Source organism: Leuresthes tenuis, unplaced genomic scaffold (genome assembly GCF_036924035.1).
Source record: "Leuresthes tenuis unplaced genomic scaffold, fLeuTen1.0.hap1 SCAF_20, whole genome shotgun sequence".
In the NCBI taxonomy this organism is placed as follows: Eukaryota; Metazoa; Chordata; class Actinopteri; order Atheriniformes; family Atherinopsidae; genus Leuresthes; species Leuresthes tenuis.
Genome location: NW_027325374.1, coordinates 18,637,171 through 18,655,590, shown reverse-complemented (window position 1 = coordinate 18,655,590; position 18,420 = coordinate 18,637,171). Strand labels below are relative to the sequence as shown.

The 18,420-nt window shown below is 41.7% G+C and overlaps 2 protein-coding genes and 1 pseudogene across 2 annotated transcripts; 2 read left to right on the top strand and 1 right to left on the bottom strand.

Moving 5' to 3' along the window:
* Positions 1–1,865: 1,865 nt before the first annotated feature.
* On the top strand, positions 1,866–4,195 carry cox19 (cytochrome c oxidase assembly factor COX19). The gene is made up of 3 exons (XM_072373277.1): positions 1,866–2,043; positions 3,114–3,225; positions 3,830–4,195. Exons 1-3 carry the CDS (start codon positions 1,962–1,964, stop codon positions 3,921–3,923), a joined length of 288 nt encoding a protein of 95 aa, XP_072229378.1. The 5' UTR covers positions 1,866–1,961; the 3' UTR covers positions 3,924–4,195.
* Positions 4,196–8,080: 3,885 nt separating this feature from the next.
* Positions 8,081–13,456, bottom strand: LOC140278619 (RNA-binding protein with serine-rich domain 1-like). Its single transcript, XM_072373665.1, has 7 exons — positions 13,372–13,456; positions 11,493–11,639; positions 11,163–11,342; positions 10,862–10,964; positions 10,471–10,624; positions 10,240–10,381; positions 8,081–8,482 (listed from the first exon to the last, which is right to left on the bottom strand). Coding segments are annotated over exons 1-7 (828 nt in total). The 5' UTR covers positions 13,374–13,456; the 3' UTR covers positions 8,081–8,382.
* Positions 13,457–13,800: 344 nt separating this feature from the next.
* LOC140278766 (solute carrier family 2, facilitated glucose transporter member 11 pseudogene) lies at positions 13,801–16,724 on the top strand (annotated as a pseudogene).
* Positions 16,725–18,420: the final 1,696 nt, after the last annotated feature.

Genomic DNA, 18,420 nt, shown 5'->3' with positions numbered 1-18,420 from the left:
ATAATAATCAAGCCTATAGGTGACCACCACCACCACCACCTCCCCCTCTGCCTGATTGTCTTGTCCCCCCCTCAGATTCTTTTAGAAGTGTGACATCCAGCGGTAGACTGAAGAACGGCACATCCCAAAAATAGGCTGCTTAATGTACCAATAACCTACTTTTTTTTTTCTTTTCCAATGCTCAGTTACTTTTGAGTAAAAGTGAAATCCTGTCATACAAAAGTCTAATTTAGCACAGTTACCTGCTGTGTCAGCAGCATGTCAGCAGTGTGCAGGCAGCCTCCTGATGTGGTGGTGAGAGCTGTTGGCTTCAGCCAACAGCATGTCCACAGACTATAAAAAAAGAAAAAACATACTTTCATAGACCTTAGTATGAATTAAATGAGAATAAAACGTCGTTTGTAGATCTTCTGATAAAGTTTAAAGCATTTTATGTCCTTTTCTATGTCCATGCCATGTAGTTATGGTTGAACTTATTGGTGATTTACATCCTTCTGCAGCTGATCAAAGCAGCTGGCTGTGCATCTGAGGAGCTCCAGTCACCTGTTTCCATCCAGTGTTGATGCTGTGGGGGGGCGACAGCTAAGTGGGGTGTGTATAAACTTGACTGGTTTATATCACTGAGGAACTCCACAAGAGTAAAATATCCAATCTTGGACAATCGCTGACCACTTCATGTACTCACCCTGTTAGCTGCATTTTCCACATATTTAATTACTTTTATCTAAACGGGCAATACTCAGTTGCTAGTACGATAAGTAAACTTAATCTTACTGAAATAATTTGTTTGTTTGGAGCCTCTTTTTGCTTTTCTATATAACAAATATTTCAATATCACTCATTTAAGTTTACACCACCAAACGTTTTTCTTAAATTACTTGACGTTTAAATTTGATTTAATTGCAGATGACATCCAACACATTCCATGTTTGTCTCTCTAACTTCACTTAGGTTGTTAATGTACATTATAGTATTTCAGGACAGCATTTAAAAAAAAAGGCATTTTGGCATTGAGAATACAAATCAAAGAGGCATTTCAGGAGGGGATGAGTTTGCCTACCGGGGTGGGGAGGAGAAGCTGGCTGCATGGTGCAAAGTCAACAGCCTGGTTCTAAATACCATCAAGACTAAGAAGCTTATCTTTGACTTCAGGTGGAAGAAAACAGAGATCCAGCCCTTGATAATCAGAGGGAACAGTGTGGAGAGGCACAGCAGAGACTGCACTTCCTGCAGGTACTGCAGTACAACCACCTCCCACAGAAACTCTGGTGTCCTGCCACTGCTCCATTGAGGCAATACTGGCTTACGGTTTCTGCGTGTGGTTCTGCACAACAGGAGACAGAAAGGTCTTCCAGAGGGATTACTGTTGCTCAGCTCAGGTTTATGCCCTTTATCCACTGAAATCCCTCCTGATAAATTTTCAATAGTTTCAATAAAAACAAAGTTACTCACTGTAGAGAGAGGTGCTGGTTCCTTGCAATCTATGCAAGTATGAGGAATGTTGTTGTTTAAACATTTAGATGATTTTCTCTCACTCATATGTTGAAAAACTGGAGATCCTCAGACCATCTCTGCTCCTCAAAGACTCAGCTTTTAATGGATGCTGCTTTTGTAAACGATATTTACCATTAAAAAAAACTAAAAAACTTTTTTTCCAACTTTATTGCTAGCTCTATATGTTAATTTTATGGATTAAGGTTCTATATATTCTATTGATTGAGAGTGTATTTACATAAAACAAATTAAACCAACAGCATCATCGATGGCATATAGACTGTGGTTCATTATTAAAGTCTGTTCAACCATCGTTATCATCCAATCGATTACTAATGCCTGGCAGCAGCGTCCGGCCCCAAAACAAAACGTCATATTTGTGCGACACCGGGTCATTTAGGGAGATAATCGTAGTATAAGGAGGACTAACCGCATTTTGAACTTTTTCTTCATAAAAACACAGCAACATGTCCACTGCTATGAATTTCGGCTCAAAGAGTTTTAAACCTCGGGCTCCCGACAAGGGCTCGTTCCCTCTGGATCATTTTGGTGAGTGAAGACAGCCGTTCGTGCCTGTTTGGTTAAATAACACTTCGGTGACGCATTTTGAAATAACAATTTGATGTGTTTCAACAAATTTTTTAAGTGGTGTGATTGATTATGAATGTAGGATATCAATGTTACAAGGCACTTGGAGAAATTAAATGTGGGTTTTCCAGTCCCTTGTCTTTATAATGGCTTCGGTTTACGTACGTTATTATTGTCAGATGTTACATTTGTATTGTAGCATGGGGCCCAATACACCTTTGACAATAAGGACATTTTTCGCGGGTGTGAGCATTTAGTTGTTATTTCGCATTTTACACCGCTCACCAGCATGGTTTCCAAGTCTAATAGTTATATATCGAAGCAATATCGACAGACATGCTTCTATAGAAACAAATATGTGGACGAATAAATAAAATCAACTTAAAATTATAAATGAACTGCACAGGTCGTCGCATCTTGCTAGCTTAGCTTTTCCTGTCATTATCGAGTGTGAAAAACGGAGTTACTATCAAATTAAACAAAATATTGTCGTCCCACCTGTAAAATGTCATTACTTCGTTGTTTTTTGTCTTTCTTTCACGAAGCAGAACATATTGAGACGTTTACTGTGACACGACGAGACCAGGACCTTACTACAGTATAATATCTTATATTTACGATGCTAGCTCCTTGTAGCAGCTTCACGAGACACCTGTTACTCGGGACTAATTAAACTAGTTTCACCTGTGAAACACCGGCCACGACTAAGCAAAAATGTCTGTAGACGTCCGTAGGAGTAATTTTAGGGACCAAAATATACGTATTATTCTTGGAAACATAATCATTTTTGGTCTAGTTTTAAGTGACTAAAAGAGAGTTTAAAGTATAGATTTAAAATTCTGCTTAAATCCCAGTTTATTTCCGTGGTTGAAAATATGACAACGTTGAGAACCAAAACTACTTATTTTTAACAGTTTAACACCACTTGGACAGCTGTGACTGCAAAAAAGACAAAATAAACTATGAATAAATAAACATTCTAATGGCATGGTTGGACAGTCAGGCTGATATTTGATTTACTGTTGTTTCAGGCGAATGTAAAGACTTCAAAGAGAAGTTCATGAAGTGTCTGAGAGAGAACCACCACGACAACTCCAAGTGCAGACTGCAGTCCAAAGATTACCTGTCGTGCAGGATGGACCAGTAAGAAAGCCGAAGAAAAGCGCTGCTCCCTTATGCTACCCACACACCAGACTTTGAGAAGACTTAGAAAAGACTCTGAGAGACTATCAGCTCACATCTAAAGACTCGTGTTTAGAGTTTTTAGTCCCAGACGAGCCTCAGACTAAAGATTTGACAAAGACTGTGAATCTTGTAGGGTCACTTTTTACAAGACTACAACTAGATTTTTTTTTTCCCCCATCATGCTCAGCAGAAGTTTTACAAAAATGGAGGAGAAGTAGCTTTTAGCTACAGCTGCTCTTGTCTGTGCAGTGGTTTGTAGTGAAAAACCCAACAAAAAGAAGAGAAAAGGCCACAGAATATTGCTCGTTCTTCTACGTCCGCTGACATGTTTGTTATTGACTGTCTGCTTTCCTGTTTCCGATTTTGTCAGTGCTCATCTATTGGTTGTTGGTTGTGTTACGTCACTGCGACCTGCGATAATATTAAACACGTTTGACATGATCCGAAGCCCTAGACTCCAGTTAGACTCCTAAAGACTGTCAGTTTTTAGTCCGGTACTGTGAAAATCGTTTGGCTGATGTCTACCAATTTGTAAATTTCCATGTCGTCTTGTGTTTTCCAGTCAGCTCATGGCCAAGGAGCCTCTACAGAAACTAGGATTCAAGGACCTGTTGGATCCTCCTTCCAGCCAAGAACACACGGATGCTAAACACTAATGTGCAGGCCCACAAACCCGGGTGTTGCTCATCCAACATTCTGCTGTGAATGAGACGACCACACGACCTCCGAGAGCAAATGTAAGAAAAAGACTGCTGTGAGTTTAAAGCGAAAAAAGGGCAGCCTCAAGGACGGAGTGTGGCCGCTGCAGGGGGGCGTAATTTTGTGGTGTTGGTTTGAATGAATTATCTACTACATAAAGTGAAAATGTCTAATATATATATATATATAGAGATGCTCTTTTGGCAAAACAATAAATCTTTTCTATTTATTGCTGTGTCAGTGCATTTATTACAGCATCATTTGTTGGTACTGGTGACCTTTAGTGACCTTTAGTTCAACAGGCTTTCTGGGACTTTTAAAGTCTCTTTAAAGGTGGAACTTCGCTGACATTTAAATGTTTTTATAGCATGCAATTGACCCAAAACAATTTTATTTAATGGCTGAACATTCTGGCTTTGCAAAACACGAATGAAAAAATGATTGAATCAAAAAAATAAAAAAATCACAATTAGTACTTTGTTGCACCTCCTCTGGCTTTAATGACAGCTTAAATTTTTTTGAGACGAGGACTTGACTGATGACGATAATATCCTTTCATCAATCAGGTTCCAGCCTGTGTAGCAGCTGACAGATAAACTTTGCAGGATGAGGCTTTGGACTATTTTTTTTTTCCTATTTCCACCATAAATTTACAGTCTGACTGAGATCTGGACTGTTTGCTGGTCGTGTCGTTGAGTTGACATGTCTTGAAGAAAAGTTTAAGTGCTCTTTGCTAAGTGGCAAGATTGGTTATCATCCTGAAAAAAAAATTCCTTTAGCACCACCGAACCTGCTTTCAAATGACGGAATGTCAAGAGTCCACCTGTGCATTTACTGTAGCGGTAATGACTGCCATCTCCTGGTCCTTCACCTGACATCAACCCCGTTATGTGCTTGTTTTCTTCAAGCAGTCACTGGACAGTCCACAGATGCAGTCCATGACAGCTTCTCCTCAGCCCACTGTAACCATTTGGCTTTTCTGGTTGGAAAAAACCCAGTTCCTTCAGCTGGTTTCTAACAGTTCAGTCACAAACACTGACTCCTGTTTCTGCCCATTTGTTTTCCATTTGTTTTATTCTACTTTTTCAATATTCAGGCACATCTATTGGAGTTCTCCGTCTCTTCTTTCCTGGTCGACCTGTATGTTCCCCTTTTACAACGTTCCCATTTTGTTTGTGCTTGCTCCAAATGTCAGACACAGCTGACTTAGAACAACCAACATCTTTTGCCACACTCCAAGCTGAATGGTTTGGGGCCATTTTTAAAGATACCTGCAAAGACCTTAGAATATCCTAAATATCCAACATCACATCAAAGGCTCGACTTAGTTGAAAAATTTACTAAAAACATGTGAAGATCATCGTCAGGAAAAATAAATCATACCAACAGCCTTTATTTTCACATTATAGGAATGTAAATGAGCCCTATTGCAGCATTTGGTGTATGAAACAAAAACCAGGCTGGATTGATATGGGTCCGTTTTCAAGCCTTTGAGGCAGCCAGGGCACAAACAAAACAAGATAAGGTGTGACCGATATGCCTTAAATTTGCAATCTAATTATCTTTAACCTTCATACAGCAGCAAACAACACCTGATCGATTAAAGGGGCTCCCACAAAGAGAGGGATACGATCTGTGTCTCTACATGTAAGCTTCTACAGCCAAGATATACACCCAGAACTCTGTTTCTCTTTTGGGTTTTGGCTCTGTTTAGGGACGTGTATCTCAAAACAATAAGGTTCTGGTTAACATAAGTCCTAAATGTAGACCATAGTTGATTTCTCATGAAAAATCTCTGTGTTTGTTGTGGAGTTACACTTAGGGACACCTTCAAGTTGTGAAAACAGCTACAGAATCATTTATTTACGAGTCATAGGAGAAAAACAGTATTATTTTCGTATACTACGCTAGAACTGCAAATTGGAAGCCACAAAGAGCGTAGAGACAGCCAGCGTGTGACTTAACAAAGTCTACCAACACCTCAAGGCTCTCTCAACAGCTTATTTTGTGAACCAACACGATTTTATTTGACATTTTTGATTTTATTCTCTGCATGGGTATCCAACAGAGCCAGTTAGCTGCTGCTTTCGGTCGAATTCACACATAATTATTTGCGAAATTACAGTTAGAAAAGTATTGGAAGCCAAACTCGTCTTGTTTGAGAGGAAAAAGAAGCACAGAAACACACATAGAACCCCTGGCAAAAATGATGGAATCATCACACTTTGAGAATGTTCTCTAGCTATTCAGACACAAAACCCTTTTATTTAACAGCTGAACCTTCTGGCTATGAAAATATTTAAATTACATATTTGGCTTTTTTCCCCCCAGAAAAAGAGTAAAAAATGATAGGATCACGTATTTCACAAGTCTAAATATGTCAATGGGTCTGCGGTTTACGCTTGTAGAGCTTAATGAACTGTTGCAGTGGGCTGGTGGACAGGAAACAAGGTCCCAGCAAGAGCTGCCAGTGGAAACAATGGAAAGGAGGACAAACTGCTTTAAGAAGGTCATTCAACTTGGGAGGGTGGCAAAACATGTTGGTTGTTCCCACGTAGCTGTTTAAAATTTAGGGACAAACAAAATGGAAAGGCTGCAAAAGGGAAACATATAGTTTGACCAAGAAACTTTAGAAAGGAAAGACATGTCCAGATCAGATTCCCATTGAACCTTAAGGGGGAAACTGGGAAAAAAAAAGGATCATTTGCAGACTACTGTATGTTAAAGTTGGAACCTGACTGATGAAGAACGCTCTTCGTAGGTGACATACTTGCCTCAAAGAATTCGAGCCGTCACAGAAGCCCAATATTCCTCCTTCTAAAGATAAGAGGCTTAAAATAGCTAAACTGGCCTGAATAATGGGAAGATGTGTTGAAATCAGACATGACAAAACCCTTTTACACAATTAGTTTATTGTCTCAGCCGTAAGGTTTGCAGCACTCATTGCCTGCTATGCAAAATATGACACGTGCACACATGAACAAGACACACAGGCCATTACTGAGGAAAGCAAGAAAACAACACCCATTCCCACAACTTAAACCCGCAGACTTCTGAATTAAGAGGAGGAGGTGGAGAAAAGAAGAGAAACTTGTGGGGCATCGCTGCAGACTGATGTCACTCAAAGTCACTCATTTGTACAGCTGCCTTAGTAATTCACAGTAAGTGGTGAGGCTAAAGTAGCAGTCAGACTGCTAAATTCTGTAATGTGGCTCGATTTTTCGGCATCAATATCATCCTGGCCTCTTGGACCAGGAAAGGATCAGCTATTAGCTTTTCACAGCTATTTTGTAGACGTTCTTTTCCACCTCCCTTAACAAAGACTGGGGTCATCTTAAAATGACACGGGGCAGCACTAAAAAGTCAAAACACTAAGAACCATACTATACCGTTGGATAGTTATAAAACCGAAGGGATGAGAACACAGACGCCAACATCAACCAGCAGAATATTTGCCTCATGCTGTGGACCATCAAATATATGATGGCGGCAGCTGGGAAAAGCTGCCTGTGGGTCCAACTCCATCATTTATGGATCAACTCATTTCAAAGTGAAACATCGGCTTCACCAAATAGCCTGGATGTGGCACAACAGCAGCCCAAAGAAGAAGTTGTGAAAGTGTGATGCGGTCGTGTCTTCCCCCGACCGACCACTTTCACTTCCTGCAGCAGGGGTCAGACATGGACCAACGCGCTCGCTTTAAACAGAAACGGCGGCTTAAAGCCGTACAAATCTCGAGACCCCAAAAAATGTTATTGGACTCCTCTCGGTCTGCTTTAACAAAGCCTGCTGAACAGCTTCACATTTAAGAGGATCTATGCAATACTGTTTAGATTTGAATGTACAAAAAAGTTACATAAAAAGCAACTACAAACTGTTGCCAACTAGGTTTTTTGTTATATATACACTGCGATATTGTTTTACAAGTGAATGTTTTATGTAGGACTTTAGGATTACTAGCTACATTTTTTAGTATTTTTTTTTCTTAAATTTGACACAAAAATCATTTTAATTATTATTATAATTTTTTTTTAAACTACACACTGCTGCACCAGCACTGGTGCTGTAAACGACTACATAAAAGAAAACATATTTATCAAAAGTTAAGCCAAACTACTGTATAAAAAGGGCTTTATTAAGCCTGCAGGCCACTGTGTGGCAACCAGTGCCCAACAGCAAACAGCTAAAACAGTTATCGCTCATTCAGACGGTTAGAAATCTGTGTTTCAAGTGTGTGTTTGTGTAAAACACGGGCTAAATGGGTCCTCTGGGAGATGCAGGGGTGGTTTTGGTGCCTGTGTTCTCATCACTTTACCACACAAACACTGCTATCTCTTTCCTGTTTGTTTGGTCGCACTGAATCGAAGGGATTAAATGAGGGGGGGGGGGGGGGGGTTTGAAGGGGTCTCCCAACCATTAGCGGGAGGAGTTGGAACTGGAGCGCGAGCGGTGACGGCGGCGGCCTGGCGATCGAGATCTGCGCCGTACCGGAGAACGTCTTCGAGGAGACCGGGACCTAAAAAAAAAGACATTTCATTAGATTCTCAGCTTTAAAATCCAGGGATCTTAAAACAATTAGATGATTTCTTCACTTTTACACCTCAACTTGTAACAAAAGAAAGCTGAAATTAGATATTTTTTGTCAGAATCAAGTGGTAACTACCACAGAGATTAATCACTAATTCTGAATCTCTTAAACTGCTCGTGTTGGTTACAGCTTTGTCAGTTACCGTTATGTTCTGAATTAAAAGGCTATTCTTGGCCTGCTTCCTCCTTATTTATGGACCTTCATTTCCAAAGAAGCTTGTCTCCTTTCTCAGGATTCATTCCTGCTTTTTGTTCCCATAACCGCAGCAAACCGTGGAAATAATGTTTTTAATTATTCTGCTTCTTTTGCATGGAATCAGCATCAAAACTACTTAAGATGAAAGAAGCTGATCACACAGACTGAATCGAAAGCAGTTTCATGCAACCAAAGCCTTCTTCATGCGCGCTTTCCTGAGCCTCGACGTATTCGGGAGAATGCGCTGACAACTCGATCCAGTATTTTTCCACAGCTGCTGTTCACACAAGCAGCTCGCAGCTGGAGGCTTTCAGCTGGAGATGTGAGGGGGGGGGTTGCAGAGGCGCGGGGTCTCAGAGCAGGCAGGAGGCAGCAGGTGACGCAGCTGGAAATCATTGTGCTTTTCTTAACAACATGATGGGAATAGATGAGGCTCCTTGTTGTGCTGATATGAATACTGTGGGTATCTATGTGTCCGAAATAGTAGGGAACGATGAGGGAGCAGCATACAGGTCAGCTGAAAGGATGAACTTCCACCAGCACACACAGTACGGCTCAGTACCTTCAGCCTCACATGCTGATGTTCTGGATAGTTCACCAGGGGGGCTGGGTATCGTTATGCGTTGTTTAAACTGTGCTGCCGCTGTTATAGTCAGGATGCTACACACACCTCCAGTCTCAATGATACTTTTCCTGGTTCATGCATCATCTGGTACATACAGTTCTGGACAGCTTGACTACTTTGGTAGGGATCTTTGCTGTGAACAGTCACATCCAAATGGAAAAGGACTCCATGAATGAATAAATAAGCTAAGCCTGGATAAAAAAAAAATATAAAAAAAGGTGCTTGTATTGCACAATCCATCATTACATCAGCTACTATAGCTTCCATCGGCTATTGCAACGGCCTGCTCACTGGGCTCTAAACAGGCTGTAAGACAGCTGCAGTACATCCAGAATGCTGCTGCTGAGTACTGTCCAGAACCAGGAAATACGACCATATTAGTCCAGTGCTCAGGTCTCTGCACTGGCTTCCTGTCACTCAGAGAAAAGACTTTAAAACAGCTCTGCTTGTGTGCAAGTCTCTTCATGGTCTAGCACCAAAGTACATCTCTGACATGTTGGAGCCATATAAACCAACTCTGAGAACCTCAGGGAACCATGTGTATGAATTGTGCTCTACAAACAAACTTTTTAGACTTACATCATGAAAGTAATGACATCCAGTTCATATTTCTGAGCCTTGATGGAAAAATCCCATGTTGTAAGAAACAGGAAGCTACTGGAAGCTATGAATACAGATAAAACTAATGTAAAACTGAATTTTGAGCATCTCCATCCTACAGAACGAATTATGGAAATGAAATAAGCAAAATTAGGTCAACTTGATGTGGAATGTCCACTTACTGATTTTCAGAATGCTAAAATAGAAATGTTCCTGAATGACACAACAGAATTTAAAGTATTCAAACTCGTCCCGTGCCGATTACCTTCTCCTCATTCTGGGTGGAGTCCGCCTCCACATCGGGGGTGGAGGAGGCATCCTGCGGGGAGGGGACAGCCTGCGAGGCGGGGGGCGTACTATGGGAGCCAGCACAGCTGTGACTGTGATTTCCTGACCGTCGATCTGACCTGAAACACATCAGTGAGAGTGAAGCTTTACCTTCAGCCTCACATCCCATAACAGTCTTTCATGTACATACTCCTCTTCTTCCTCCCACCTCCGTCCATGTGCTTAAGGGCCTTCTCTGCCTCTTCGGGGCTCTCAAACTCCACGTAAGCGTAGCCTTTGGACAGATGAGGGTGGAGACGGTTCATTGGCATGTCAATCATCTTGATCTTGCCATAGGTGGAGAAAATCTCCTGGATGTGCTCCTTTGTAAAGGAAGAGAAGGAAGGGAATTAGCTGGTTCACAGCACAGTTCAGTCCATTACTCTTCCCATCATTTTTTCCCCCCTTCATTCTTTATGTTGTATTTTTTCCTGTCTGTATAGATTTGTGAGGATTTCTTTTGAAAAAATGTGAATACTGACACTCACACAAAATGTATTAAGACACAGTCTAAACCCAAAGTGCTGCAGTAAAAGCAGCATTTGTGGTTCCCAGTTTACCTTGATGACATTTCTGGTCAGTCGGCCCAGGTAGACCTTGGTAGGTTTGGGTGTGGGGCTCCTACGTCGCCGATCCCGGTCATCCTTCTTTGCTGATTTTGACCTACAGGGACATTTACCTTTAATTTAACAATCTATAAAATGCTCTCCTCCAAAACTCTTTGAAAGCTGCATGCAGAGAATAAACTCTTTTTACACAAACACTAAATGATCAAAATCAAGTATAAGAGTTAGCAAAAATCAGCTATTATTCCATGACATATCTAAGTTTTTATCCACATCACAGTAACCGGGTCCGTACTTTGAGCGCGAGCGCCGTCTGTTGTTGTGGCGCTGTCGGCTGGGGCTCGGCGAGGACGATGAGGATGAAGAGGAAGAGGAACGGGAGCTGGAGGAGCCCGAGTGGCTGGAGGCAGAGGAGCTGGAGCCGCTGGACGAGCCCGAGCTGGAACCTGAGCTGCTGCTGCTGCTGGAGCTGGACCTAAACAACGCATCACATTTCACCGTGGGATCGATCGGCTAAGTGAGCTCGCTCAAAGTAATAAAAAAGATAAAATAAACAGTACTCCAGGCAAAGGGGAGACGACACAAATGTGTGCCACAGTTTTACTTCCTGAGAGAAGCTGCTGACCTGCTGCTGCCGCTGGAAGCGCTGCGTCGGGACCGGTTCTTGTCTCTTCCGCGGTCTTTGTCCGCTCTGTCTTTTGTGGATCCTGACTTCTCCTTGCCACGCTGTTTACTCTTGTCATCCTCCTTCCTCTTTGTTGGTGAAGGCGCCCTGTTGGGTGAAGAGAGAGGAGTCAGATTTTAAAGTGCCTTACATCACTCCTGGGTGACATAAATTCGATCATCTTTATAGAATGCAAAAGAACCCATGTAAAATCAATGGTCTGCGTATAACAGGAACTATCATTGCCATGTAGGGTTTCCTCCCCAAAAAATAGAAATAAATCAAATTAAATGACCAGTACTGAGTTAATAACGATGAAAAGTTGTGGTATCAGTAGGCAGAGATTTCCTACCGACATGAGGCAGACGCACAGTTCATAAGGAAAGGATATGAAGAATCTGAATATGAACAAATGGGCTCAGTAACACTATTATATTTTAGCCATTTTCAAAAATCACCAGCAGTTTAAGTATATGTCCACTGTAGAATATTTTCACAGCACTACCCCTCTGTCAGACGCACTTTTCAACAGGCTGGAGCAGACCATCTGTAACCTCAAAGCCTCCAAAAACAGCGATTTTCCTCGTCCCAAACAGGAGCAGCGAGTGGGCTGCTGTGGCTTTACAATTTAGAAACCAGAGACTTTTATTTACTAAGTGCAGTTCTTTTTAAGTGTGGTCTGTCCTACTGTAACAGAAGAATGAAAGGAAAGTGCACAGAACAGCCCTTAACAACCCGGCCTGCAAAGAAATGGAGGAGATAGAGGAAGATGATCACTGAGAGACTTTGTTAACTCAGGCGTTCCTCCACAGGCTCCGTGCGAGCTCACATTGGGCGTTTTACAGGCCATTTGACGCTTCTTCCACACAAAATATGGCAATCACCCGACACTCCCTTCATTAGAAGAGAATTTAACCAAAAACTCTGAACCCAAACTGCTCTGGAGCAGCTTAAAAAGTCAGACTTTTCGCTCAATGTAGCTCGCCAAGCCACTAATCTCACTTCTCCACACACCCCTCAGACCTGCATGAAGCTGCATAAACTAAACTCTTTGACCCGCTCGGGTACACCGGTTGTTTACTTTGGCTTAGTTGGATTTGCAACTGTGAAAATTTGTCTTCTCACTCAGTTACCCTTATATTTTCACATCAGAAGACTAAACCTAAATTTGTGTTTTGTGTGTTTGATTGCAGTTGTCCCTCTAGTTTGTCTACATCAGCATTCTTATAGTGTCAAGGTGTGAAATCTGTTCATTCCTCCTGTCTTGTACCGAACCACGTGTTTAATATTAGCCCACTGCCACGATACTGTACATTATTCTCAACCTCTTTCTTCTTTTAGCTGTCCTTGGTGTGCCTACTTTTCTGTAATAACTATATCCCTGTAATGCTCTTCGTGTATACACTGCAGTGATTTTCTGTAAGGTTAGTATCCCGAAAGGAAACCTGGGCTCCCGAGTTAGGATCCTTTCATTTAATCATACTTTCCAAACCAATGTGTTGCTCTTTATGTAATTATTCTCTCCGTGATATTTCCTCTGCTACTGTTGATTAAAACTGATAGGAAAACCAGATGTTGTCCTACTGGTATTGTAGGTGTCCCTCACAGATCCAAGTCAACATTTTTTGCCATAACTTGTTATGCTAGCACACCAAATATTGAATCGTATTAGCATTAGCTAAATAGCTAATAATAGCATATTCGGCACCGGTTAAATGCACGTGGCGTTTAAAACCAAAATATCACACCTATTACGACTCTGGCTTATCGGGGTTCCATTTACCCGCCACGCATATAAGGAAAAAAAGAGATACTAAACAGATTAGTGGCGTAGACTTACATTTTTCACTTGGACGCAACACTATAGTCACCGGGAGATGACGTAATGTATCCACTATGTGTAAGCCAATCAACAGCCTGCACTTCGCAAAGGCAGGAACAAGCCTCAAGCGCTCTGAAACGTGCACGAATTGGAAATTTTATGTCCTCAGGCTTGACTTCCAGGTTGGAATACAACATACTAGAGCAGTTTACATCCTCGTTATCTTTGCTAGGGAAGTTTAATATCATAGTCGTTTTAACATGTGTATTAATGCATAATTACATGCAACGTTACTGTTAAAACCTTTCTGTCGAGTTAACAACGGGGGTCGCTGCAATAATACCTGTGGAATCGACTGTCATAAAGTCGCCTGACAGCTCATACTTAGGAAGAAATTTTCAATTGATTACCGCCGTTAGAAATATTGCTTTGCCTTCTTATGCAATGGATGTGGGCAGATGAAACAGATAAGGTCAGTGTGGAGCTGGACACACAGAACAAAAGACAGTCTGTATGATACATTTCCTACAACAAAGGTAAACGACCACATGCTACCTCTGACTTCTGTGATGAGATAAAGATTACAGGATACACGTGTGACAGTCGGCAAGCTGATGAACTCCACGAGGGAAAATGAATCAGAAGAAATCGGCAAGTCTTCAGGCAGTCCAAGAACCCTTGCTCTGACTGTGTGCTCTGCTGCCATAGGAGGCACCTTCCAGTATGGCTACAATCTCTCAATCATCAATGCTCCCACCACCTACATCCAGAGCTTCATCAATGACACCTACACGGAGCGCTGGGGCAAAAGCTTGGACGTCGCTCAGGTGACCCTGTTGTGGACTGTCATCGTGTCGGCTTTCTCCCTGGGCGGGCTGCTTGGAGCTTTGCTTGCAGGGCCAATGGCGGTTCGCTTTGGTAGGAAAAAGTCCCTGCTTTTGAACAACTCCTTCCTGCTTGTTGGGGCCGTGTTCATGCTGACATGCAAGGTGGCAAAATCCTTTGAGATGATCATCCTTGCTCGTTTTCTGGTGGGGATCAACTCCGGTGTCAGCATGAACATCCAGCCTATGTACTTCGGAGAAAGTGCTCCCAAACATCTCAGGGGTGCTGTGACTTTTTCCTCTGCTGTTTTCACTGCATTTGGGATCTTCATGGGTCAGGTTGTGGGACTCACTGAGTTACTTGGAACAGAGCCTCTTTGGCCCTACTTACTAGCCAGTAATACTTTGCCAGCGTTAATCCAGCTGGTTACCCTACCCTGGTTCCCAGAAAGCCCCAGATACCTTCTCATTGACCGCGGAGATAGGGAAGCGTGTGTCCAGGCTCTTGGAAGACTCCGCGGTGGGAAGGTTCCCGCCTTGGAGATGGAGGAGATGCTGCATGAGCAACATCAAATGTCAGCAGCCCTAAGTTCTGGTTCCTCAGCTCCTTCCAAGACGCTTTGGTCCCTGATTAAGGATCGTGACCTACAATCCCAACTCAGGACAGTGATGACTGCTAGCAGTGCCATGATGCTCTGTGGCAATGATTCAATCTATTTCTATGCATCCTACATATTCCTCGAGGCGGGGATCCCACCAGAGAAAATGCAGTATGTCACCATTGGAACGGGAGCATCAGAGCTAACTGCTGCCATTCTGAGTAACTTCCTGATTGAATGTGTGGGCCGCAGATACCTTCTCATTGGGGGGTACAGTCTTATGTCTCTTTGGAGTATAGTCTTCACTGTAGCTCTTATCCTTCAAAGCCAAGGGGTGGCAGGGATGCCATACCTGAGCATGGCATGTGTGTTTGCCTACATCCTCAGCTTCGGCTTGGGTCCCGCGGGGGTAACGGGGATTTTACCAGCTGAGATCTTCGACCATGCAGCTCGTCCAGCGGCCTACATGATCGCCGGCTCCCTCATGTGGATCAACCTGTTCATGGTTGGAATGTTGTTCCCTTTCATTGTAAACAACCTGGGTAACTACTGCTTTCTGCCTTTCCTGGTCGTGTGCTTGGTGTCTGCTGTGTTTTTTGGGCGAACCTTACCAGAGACAAAGGGCAAGACTTTGGCTCAGATTACAGCAGAGTTTGATAGAAGAAATGGAGGGAAAAGGATGGAAAGTTCAAACAGGGAGGATGATGAGCCTCTGAGTAATCAGGAGCAGCTAGGTAAAGCATGCTCTTTTACTACCCTCACACAGGATCCTGAATGTGACCAGAAGAATAGAGACTAAAATCTATTACAATGAAAAGTTTAAATGGAACACGGTGGGCCTTTGTGTCATATTTATGCACTTTGCAATATTATATGAAATTGTCTCATGAGGGATTTAAGGATTTGCATCCATTGTTTTTAGGGAAATGAATTTGTTGCTTTAAAGGTATGTGGAACCTCTGAAAAATGTAGCGTAGCTGTTTGATATAGTCATCATACTGAAACCTCATGTGATTCCAATATCATTGAGGCAGCCAAGAGGACTATATACACCTCAAACTTAGCTAGCTAACTCTTGTTCTCTGGTGGTCTGATGTGTTTGCAGTCGAATGGGGAATCATTTGAAGTGCATTTATTAAAGGTTTATCCACTCTGTTTGACCACTTCTGCTCTGGGAAGATAACAGCGCTTGTTTGTTGTCTATTCAGCTCAGTGAGCTGTACAATATGTTTTCCCATGTAGGGAACCAAATCAGAATATTCACTCTGGGGTTTCTGTTTTTTGGTTATTTATGTGTCAACTTAATTGTAAATGTGATTTAACTATATTAGTTGGATGACTCTCTTTAATAGCCATGAAGTCCATCAGGACATTTATTTATGTCCGTCCATCTATCTGTTATCTCGACCCATTTAATCCGTTTCAGGGTCGAGGAGATTTATTTATATAGCATGAAATAGTTTCATGTTTCTTTGTGTACTCTGTTTATGAAGGCAACTCTTCAAAAAAAGGCCAGCAGATGTCACCATTGCCCTTACTGTCTCCTTTCAGTTGATTTCTAAAAAAAATATGATATGCAAACATTTTGGACATCAACTTTCAGGCAAGGATGAGACTTTAAATTCAACAGCTGGCTGTTGACAAGCCTTTTGGGGACCATCTGTCAAAGCTTCTGTATGTTCTCCAGTCAGCCTGTGTTGCTTTACTCCTAGAATGAACCATATATGCAGATAGGAATCTATTCATGCACTACTGTAGCACGTGGCAGTTTATGAGAAATCACTGAATGAACTGAAGTTTCCAAAGAATTTAATTACAATCCTCTGTGATGGTAGAGATTTAACAAAAATCACATTTTATGATTCTCAGGCTATATAATATATATGTAATTTAAAATGTATTGATTATTTACTTTTTTCCACAGACTATTAAAAAATGCTGTTATGTAATTAATCATATTTATTCAATAAAAAGTCCTACTGCATGTACAAAAAATGAAATAAAAACTGTAGTGACTTGCACTCGTGTCCTCTTTGTGGTTCATTTAGCTTGAGCTTCACCTTTCAACAGAGTCAACAGATTTTTTTATTCAATTTAACCCTCATCACTATGACTCCCTTCGCTCCTCAGGACTTTAATCCAACTGTTCCTGCCCGCTCGTATTGAAACTGTATATATAGAGACAGAAGTACTCTTTTTAGAACCTTTCACTCTTAAGGAAGAGGTCAAGGGTGCATTTTCACTGGATTAGGTTAGAAAATATGACATTTTGGTCCTTACGTTTTGGCTTTGACGATTTACAGGGAAGCCAGTTGCGCTGCTAAAAATAACGGTTCTGTTAGAATAAAACGACAGAAAGCTAAACCAGTCCAAAAAATGATCTAACCGTGATACCAGCCTACACTACACAGAGATTAGTCTAATCCTGAGAGACGGACAAGATAAACACGCAAGCGTGTTTGAACACCTTTGTTTTTCTTCTCCTTTTTAATTTACCTTCATATTACCATGAAGCCCCAACAGAGACCCTGCCAGGGTAGCAGCTGTGGAAACTCGCAGCATATCAAAATGCAGCTTTGAAGCCTCATTGCAACATATATACAACATGATATACTAAAAACCAATAACAAATCTATTTAGATAGTGGACGCTTAAGAAAAAACACCACATGCTTTATTCAGTGCCGTTCCTTATGATTCCCTCAGGTTTATAAACAGATACCAATGTGTCTTAATTGAAAACCTTTCTGGAGAGCTCTCAGTTTCCCAGGTGCTTAATTGGAAAATGTATTCATCAGTACTACAGTAGTTAACTGACTGATAACTTTCCGGCCTATGGATTAGAGAGGAAATTTTACAATTTAGTTCAGATGGTAAGAAGCTGCTCATTGAATCTAAAACTACAGCCAGAAGACAGTCCCCTCTGCTGCATACACTGGAATAATTTTCCCTTTTTTAATCTCTGAAAAGAACCAAGCCTTTTCACCTGTTTCCCTTTTTGGGAAACCTCTTGGCTATACCCTTGAATTTAAGGGACAGATGTGCAAGCGTTTCATCAGCGTTGCTCTGATGATTGTGTATTGGGTTTCGGACGCTGATGAAATGCTGGTGGTCTACACTCTGTGAGTTTCGACATACTTTAGAGCACTACTCCAAATGTGTTATGGCTGACATCAACAAATATGAAGTGGGGATAAACTATGCTGCCTCCAGGATGTGTAGTTCACACGGCTGAATAAACAGAAGAGCTAAATGAGAAGGACTGAAGGTTTGATTGCCACAAACAGGGTTTATAAACCTTATAAGTTTTACAGAGCAATACGAGCAAATTCTAGTACAATATTCCTACATTTTTCATATTTAAAGATGGGAAAAATCCTCTCCTATCCCCTTAAATTTACCCTGTTTAAACTCACACATGAGCGATTTCACATTAGATACAGTAGTCACAGTGAGTCTTATGAATGGAAGTAACGCACCCGATCTTATACATCGCAATAGGTAAACTGGGCTGAGTGATGAAATCATAATTTGAGAAGGTCAGGCATGCTTAAAGTTTCACAAATGGCCAAAGTATTAAATATAGAGATGGGTGACACATCAAAGGAAAAACATCAGGATTTGCCACTGAGGGAGCTTTTTGCT

What these genes read in the sequence shown, in the direction of transcription:
- cox19 (XM_072373277.1), top strand. Translation starts at nt 1,962, where the DNA reads ATGTCCACTGCTATGAATTTCGGCTCAAAGAGTTTTAAACCTCGGGCT. An exon ending in GTTCCCTCTGGATCATTTTG is followed by an intron (nt 2,044 to 3,113) that starts GTGAGTGAAGAC and finishes CTGTTGTTTCAG; the next exon opens with GCGAATGTAAAGACTTCAAA. An exon ending in CTGTCGTGCAGGATGGACCA is followed by an intron (nt 3,226 to 3,829) that starts GTAAGAAAGCCG and finishes TGTGTTTTCCAG; the next exon opens with TCAGCTCATGGCCAAGGAGC.
- LOC140278619 (XM_072373665.1), bottom strand. An exon ending in AGACGGCGCTCGCGCTCAAA is followed by an intron (nt 10,965 to 11,162) that starts GTACGGACCCGG and finishes ATGTCCCTGTAG; the next exon opens with GTCAAAATCAGCAAAGAAGG. An exon ending in CCACCCAGAATGAGGAGAAG is followed by an intron (nt 8,483 to 10,239) that starts GTAATCGGCACG and finishes CTTTTTTTTTAG; the next exon opens with GTCCCGGTCTCCTCGAAGAC.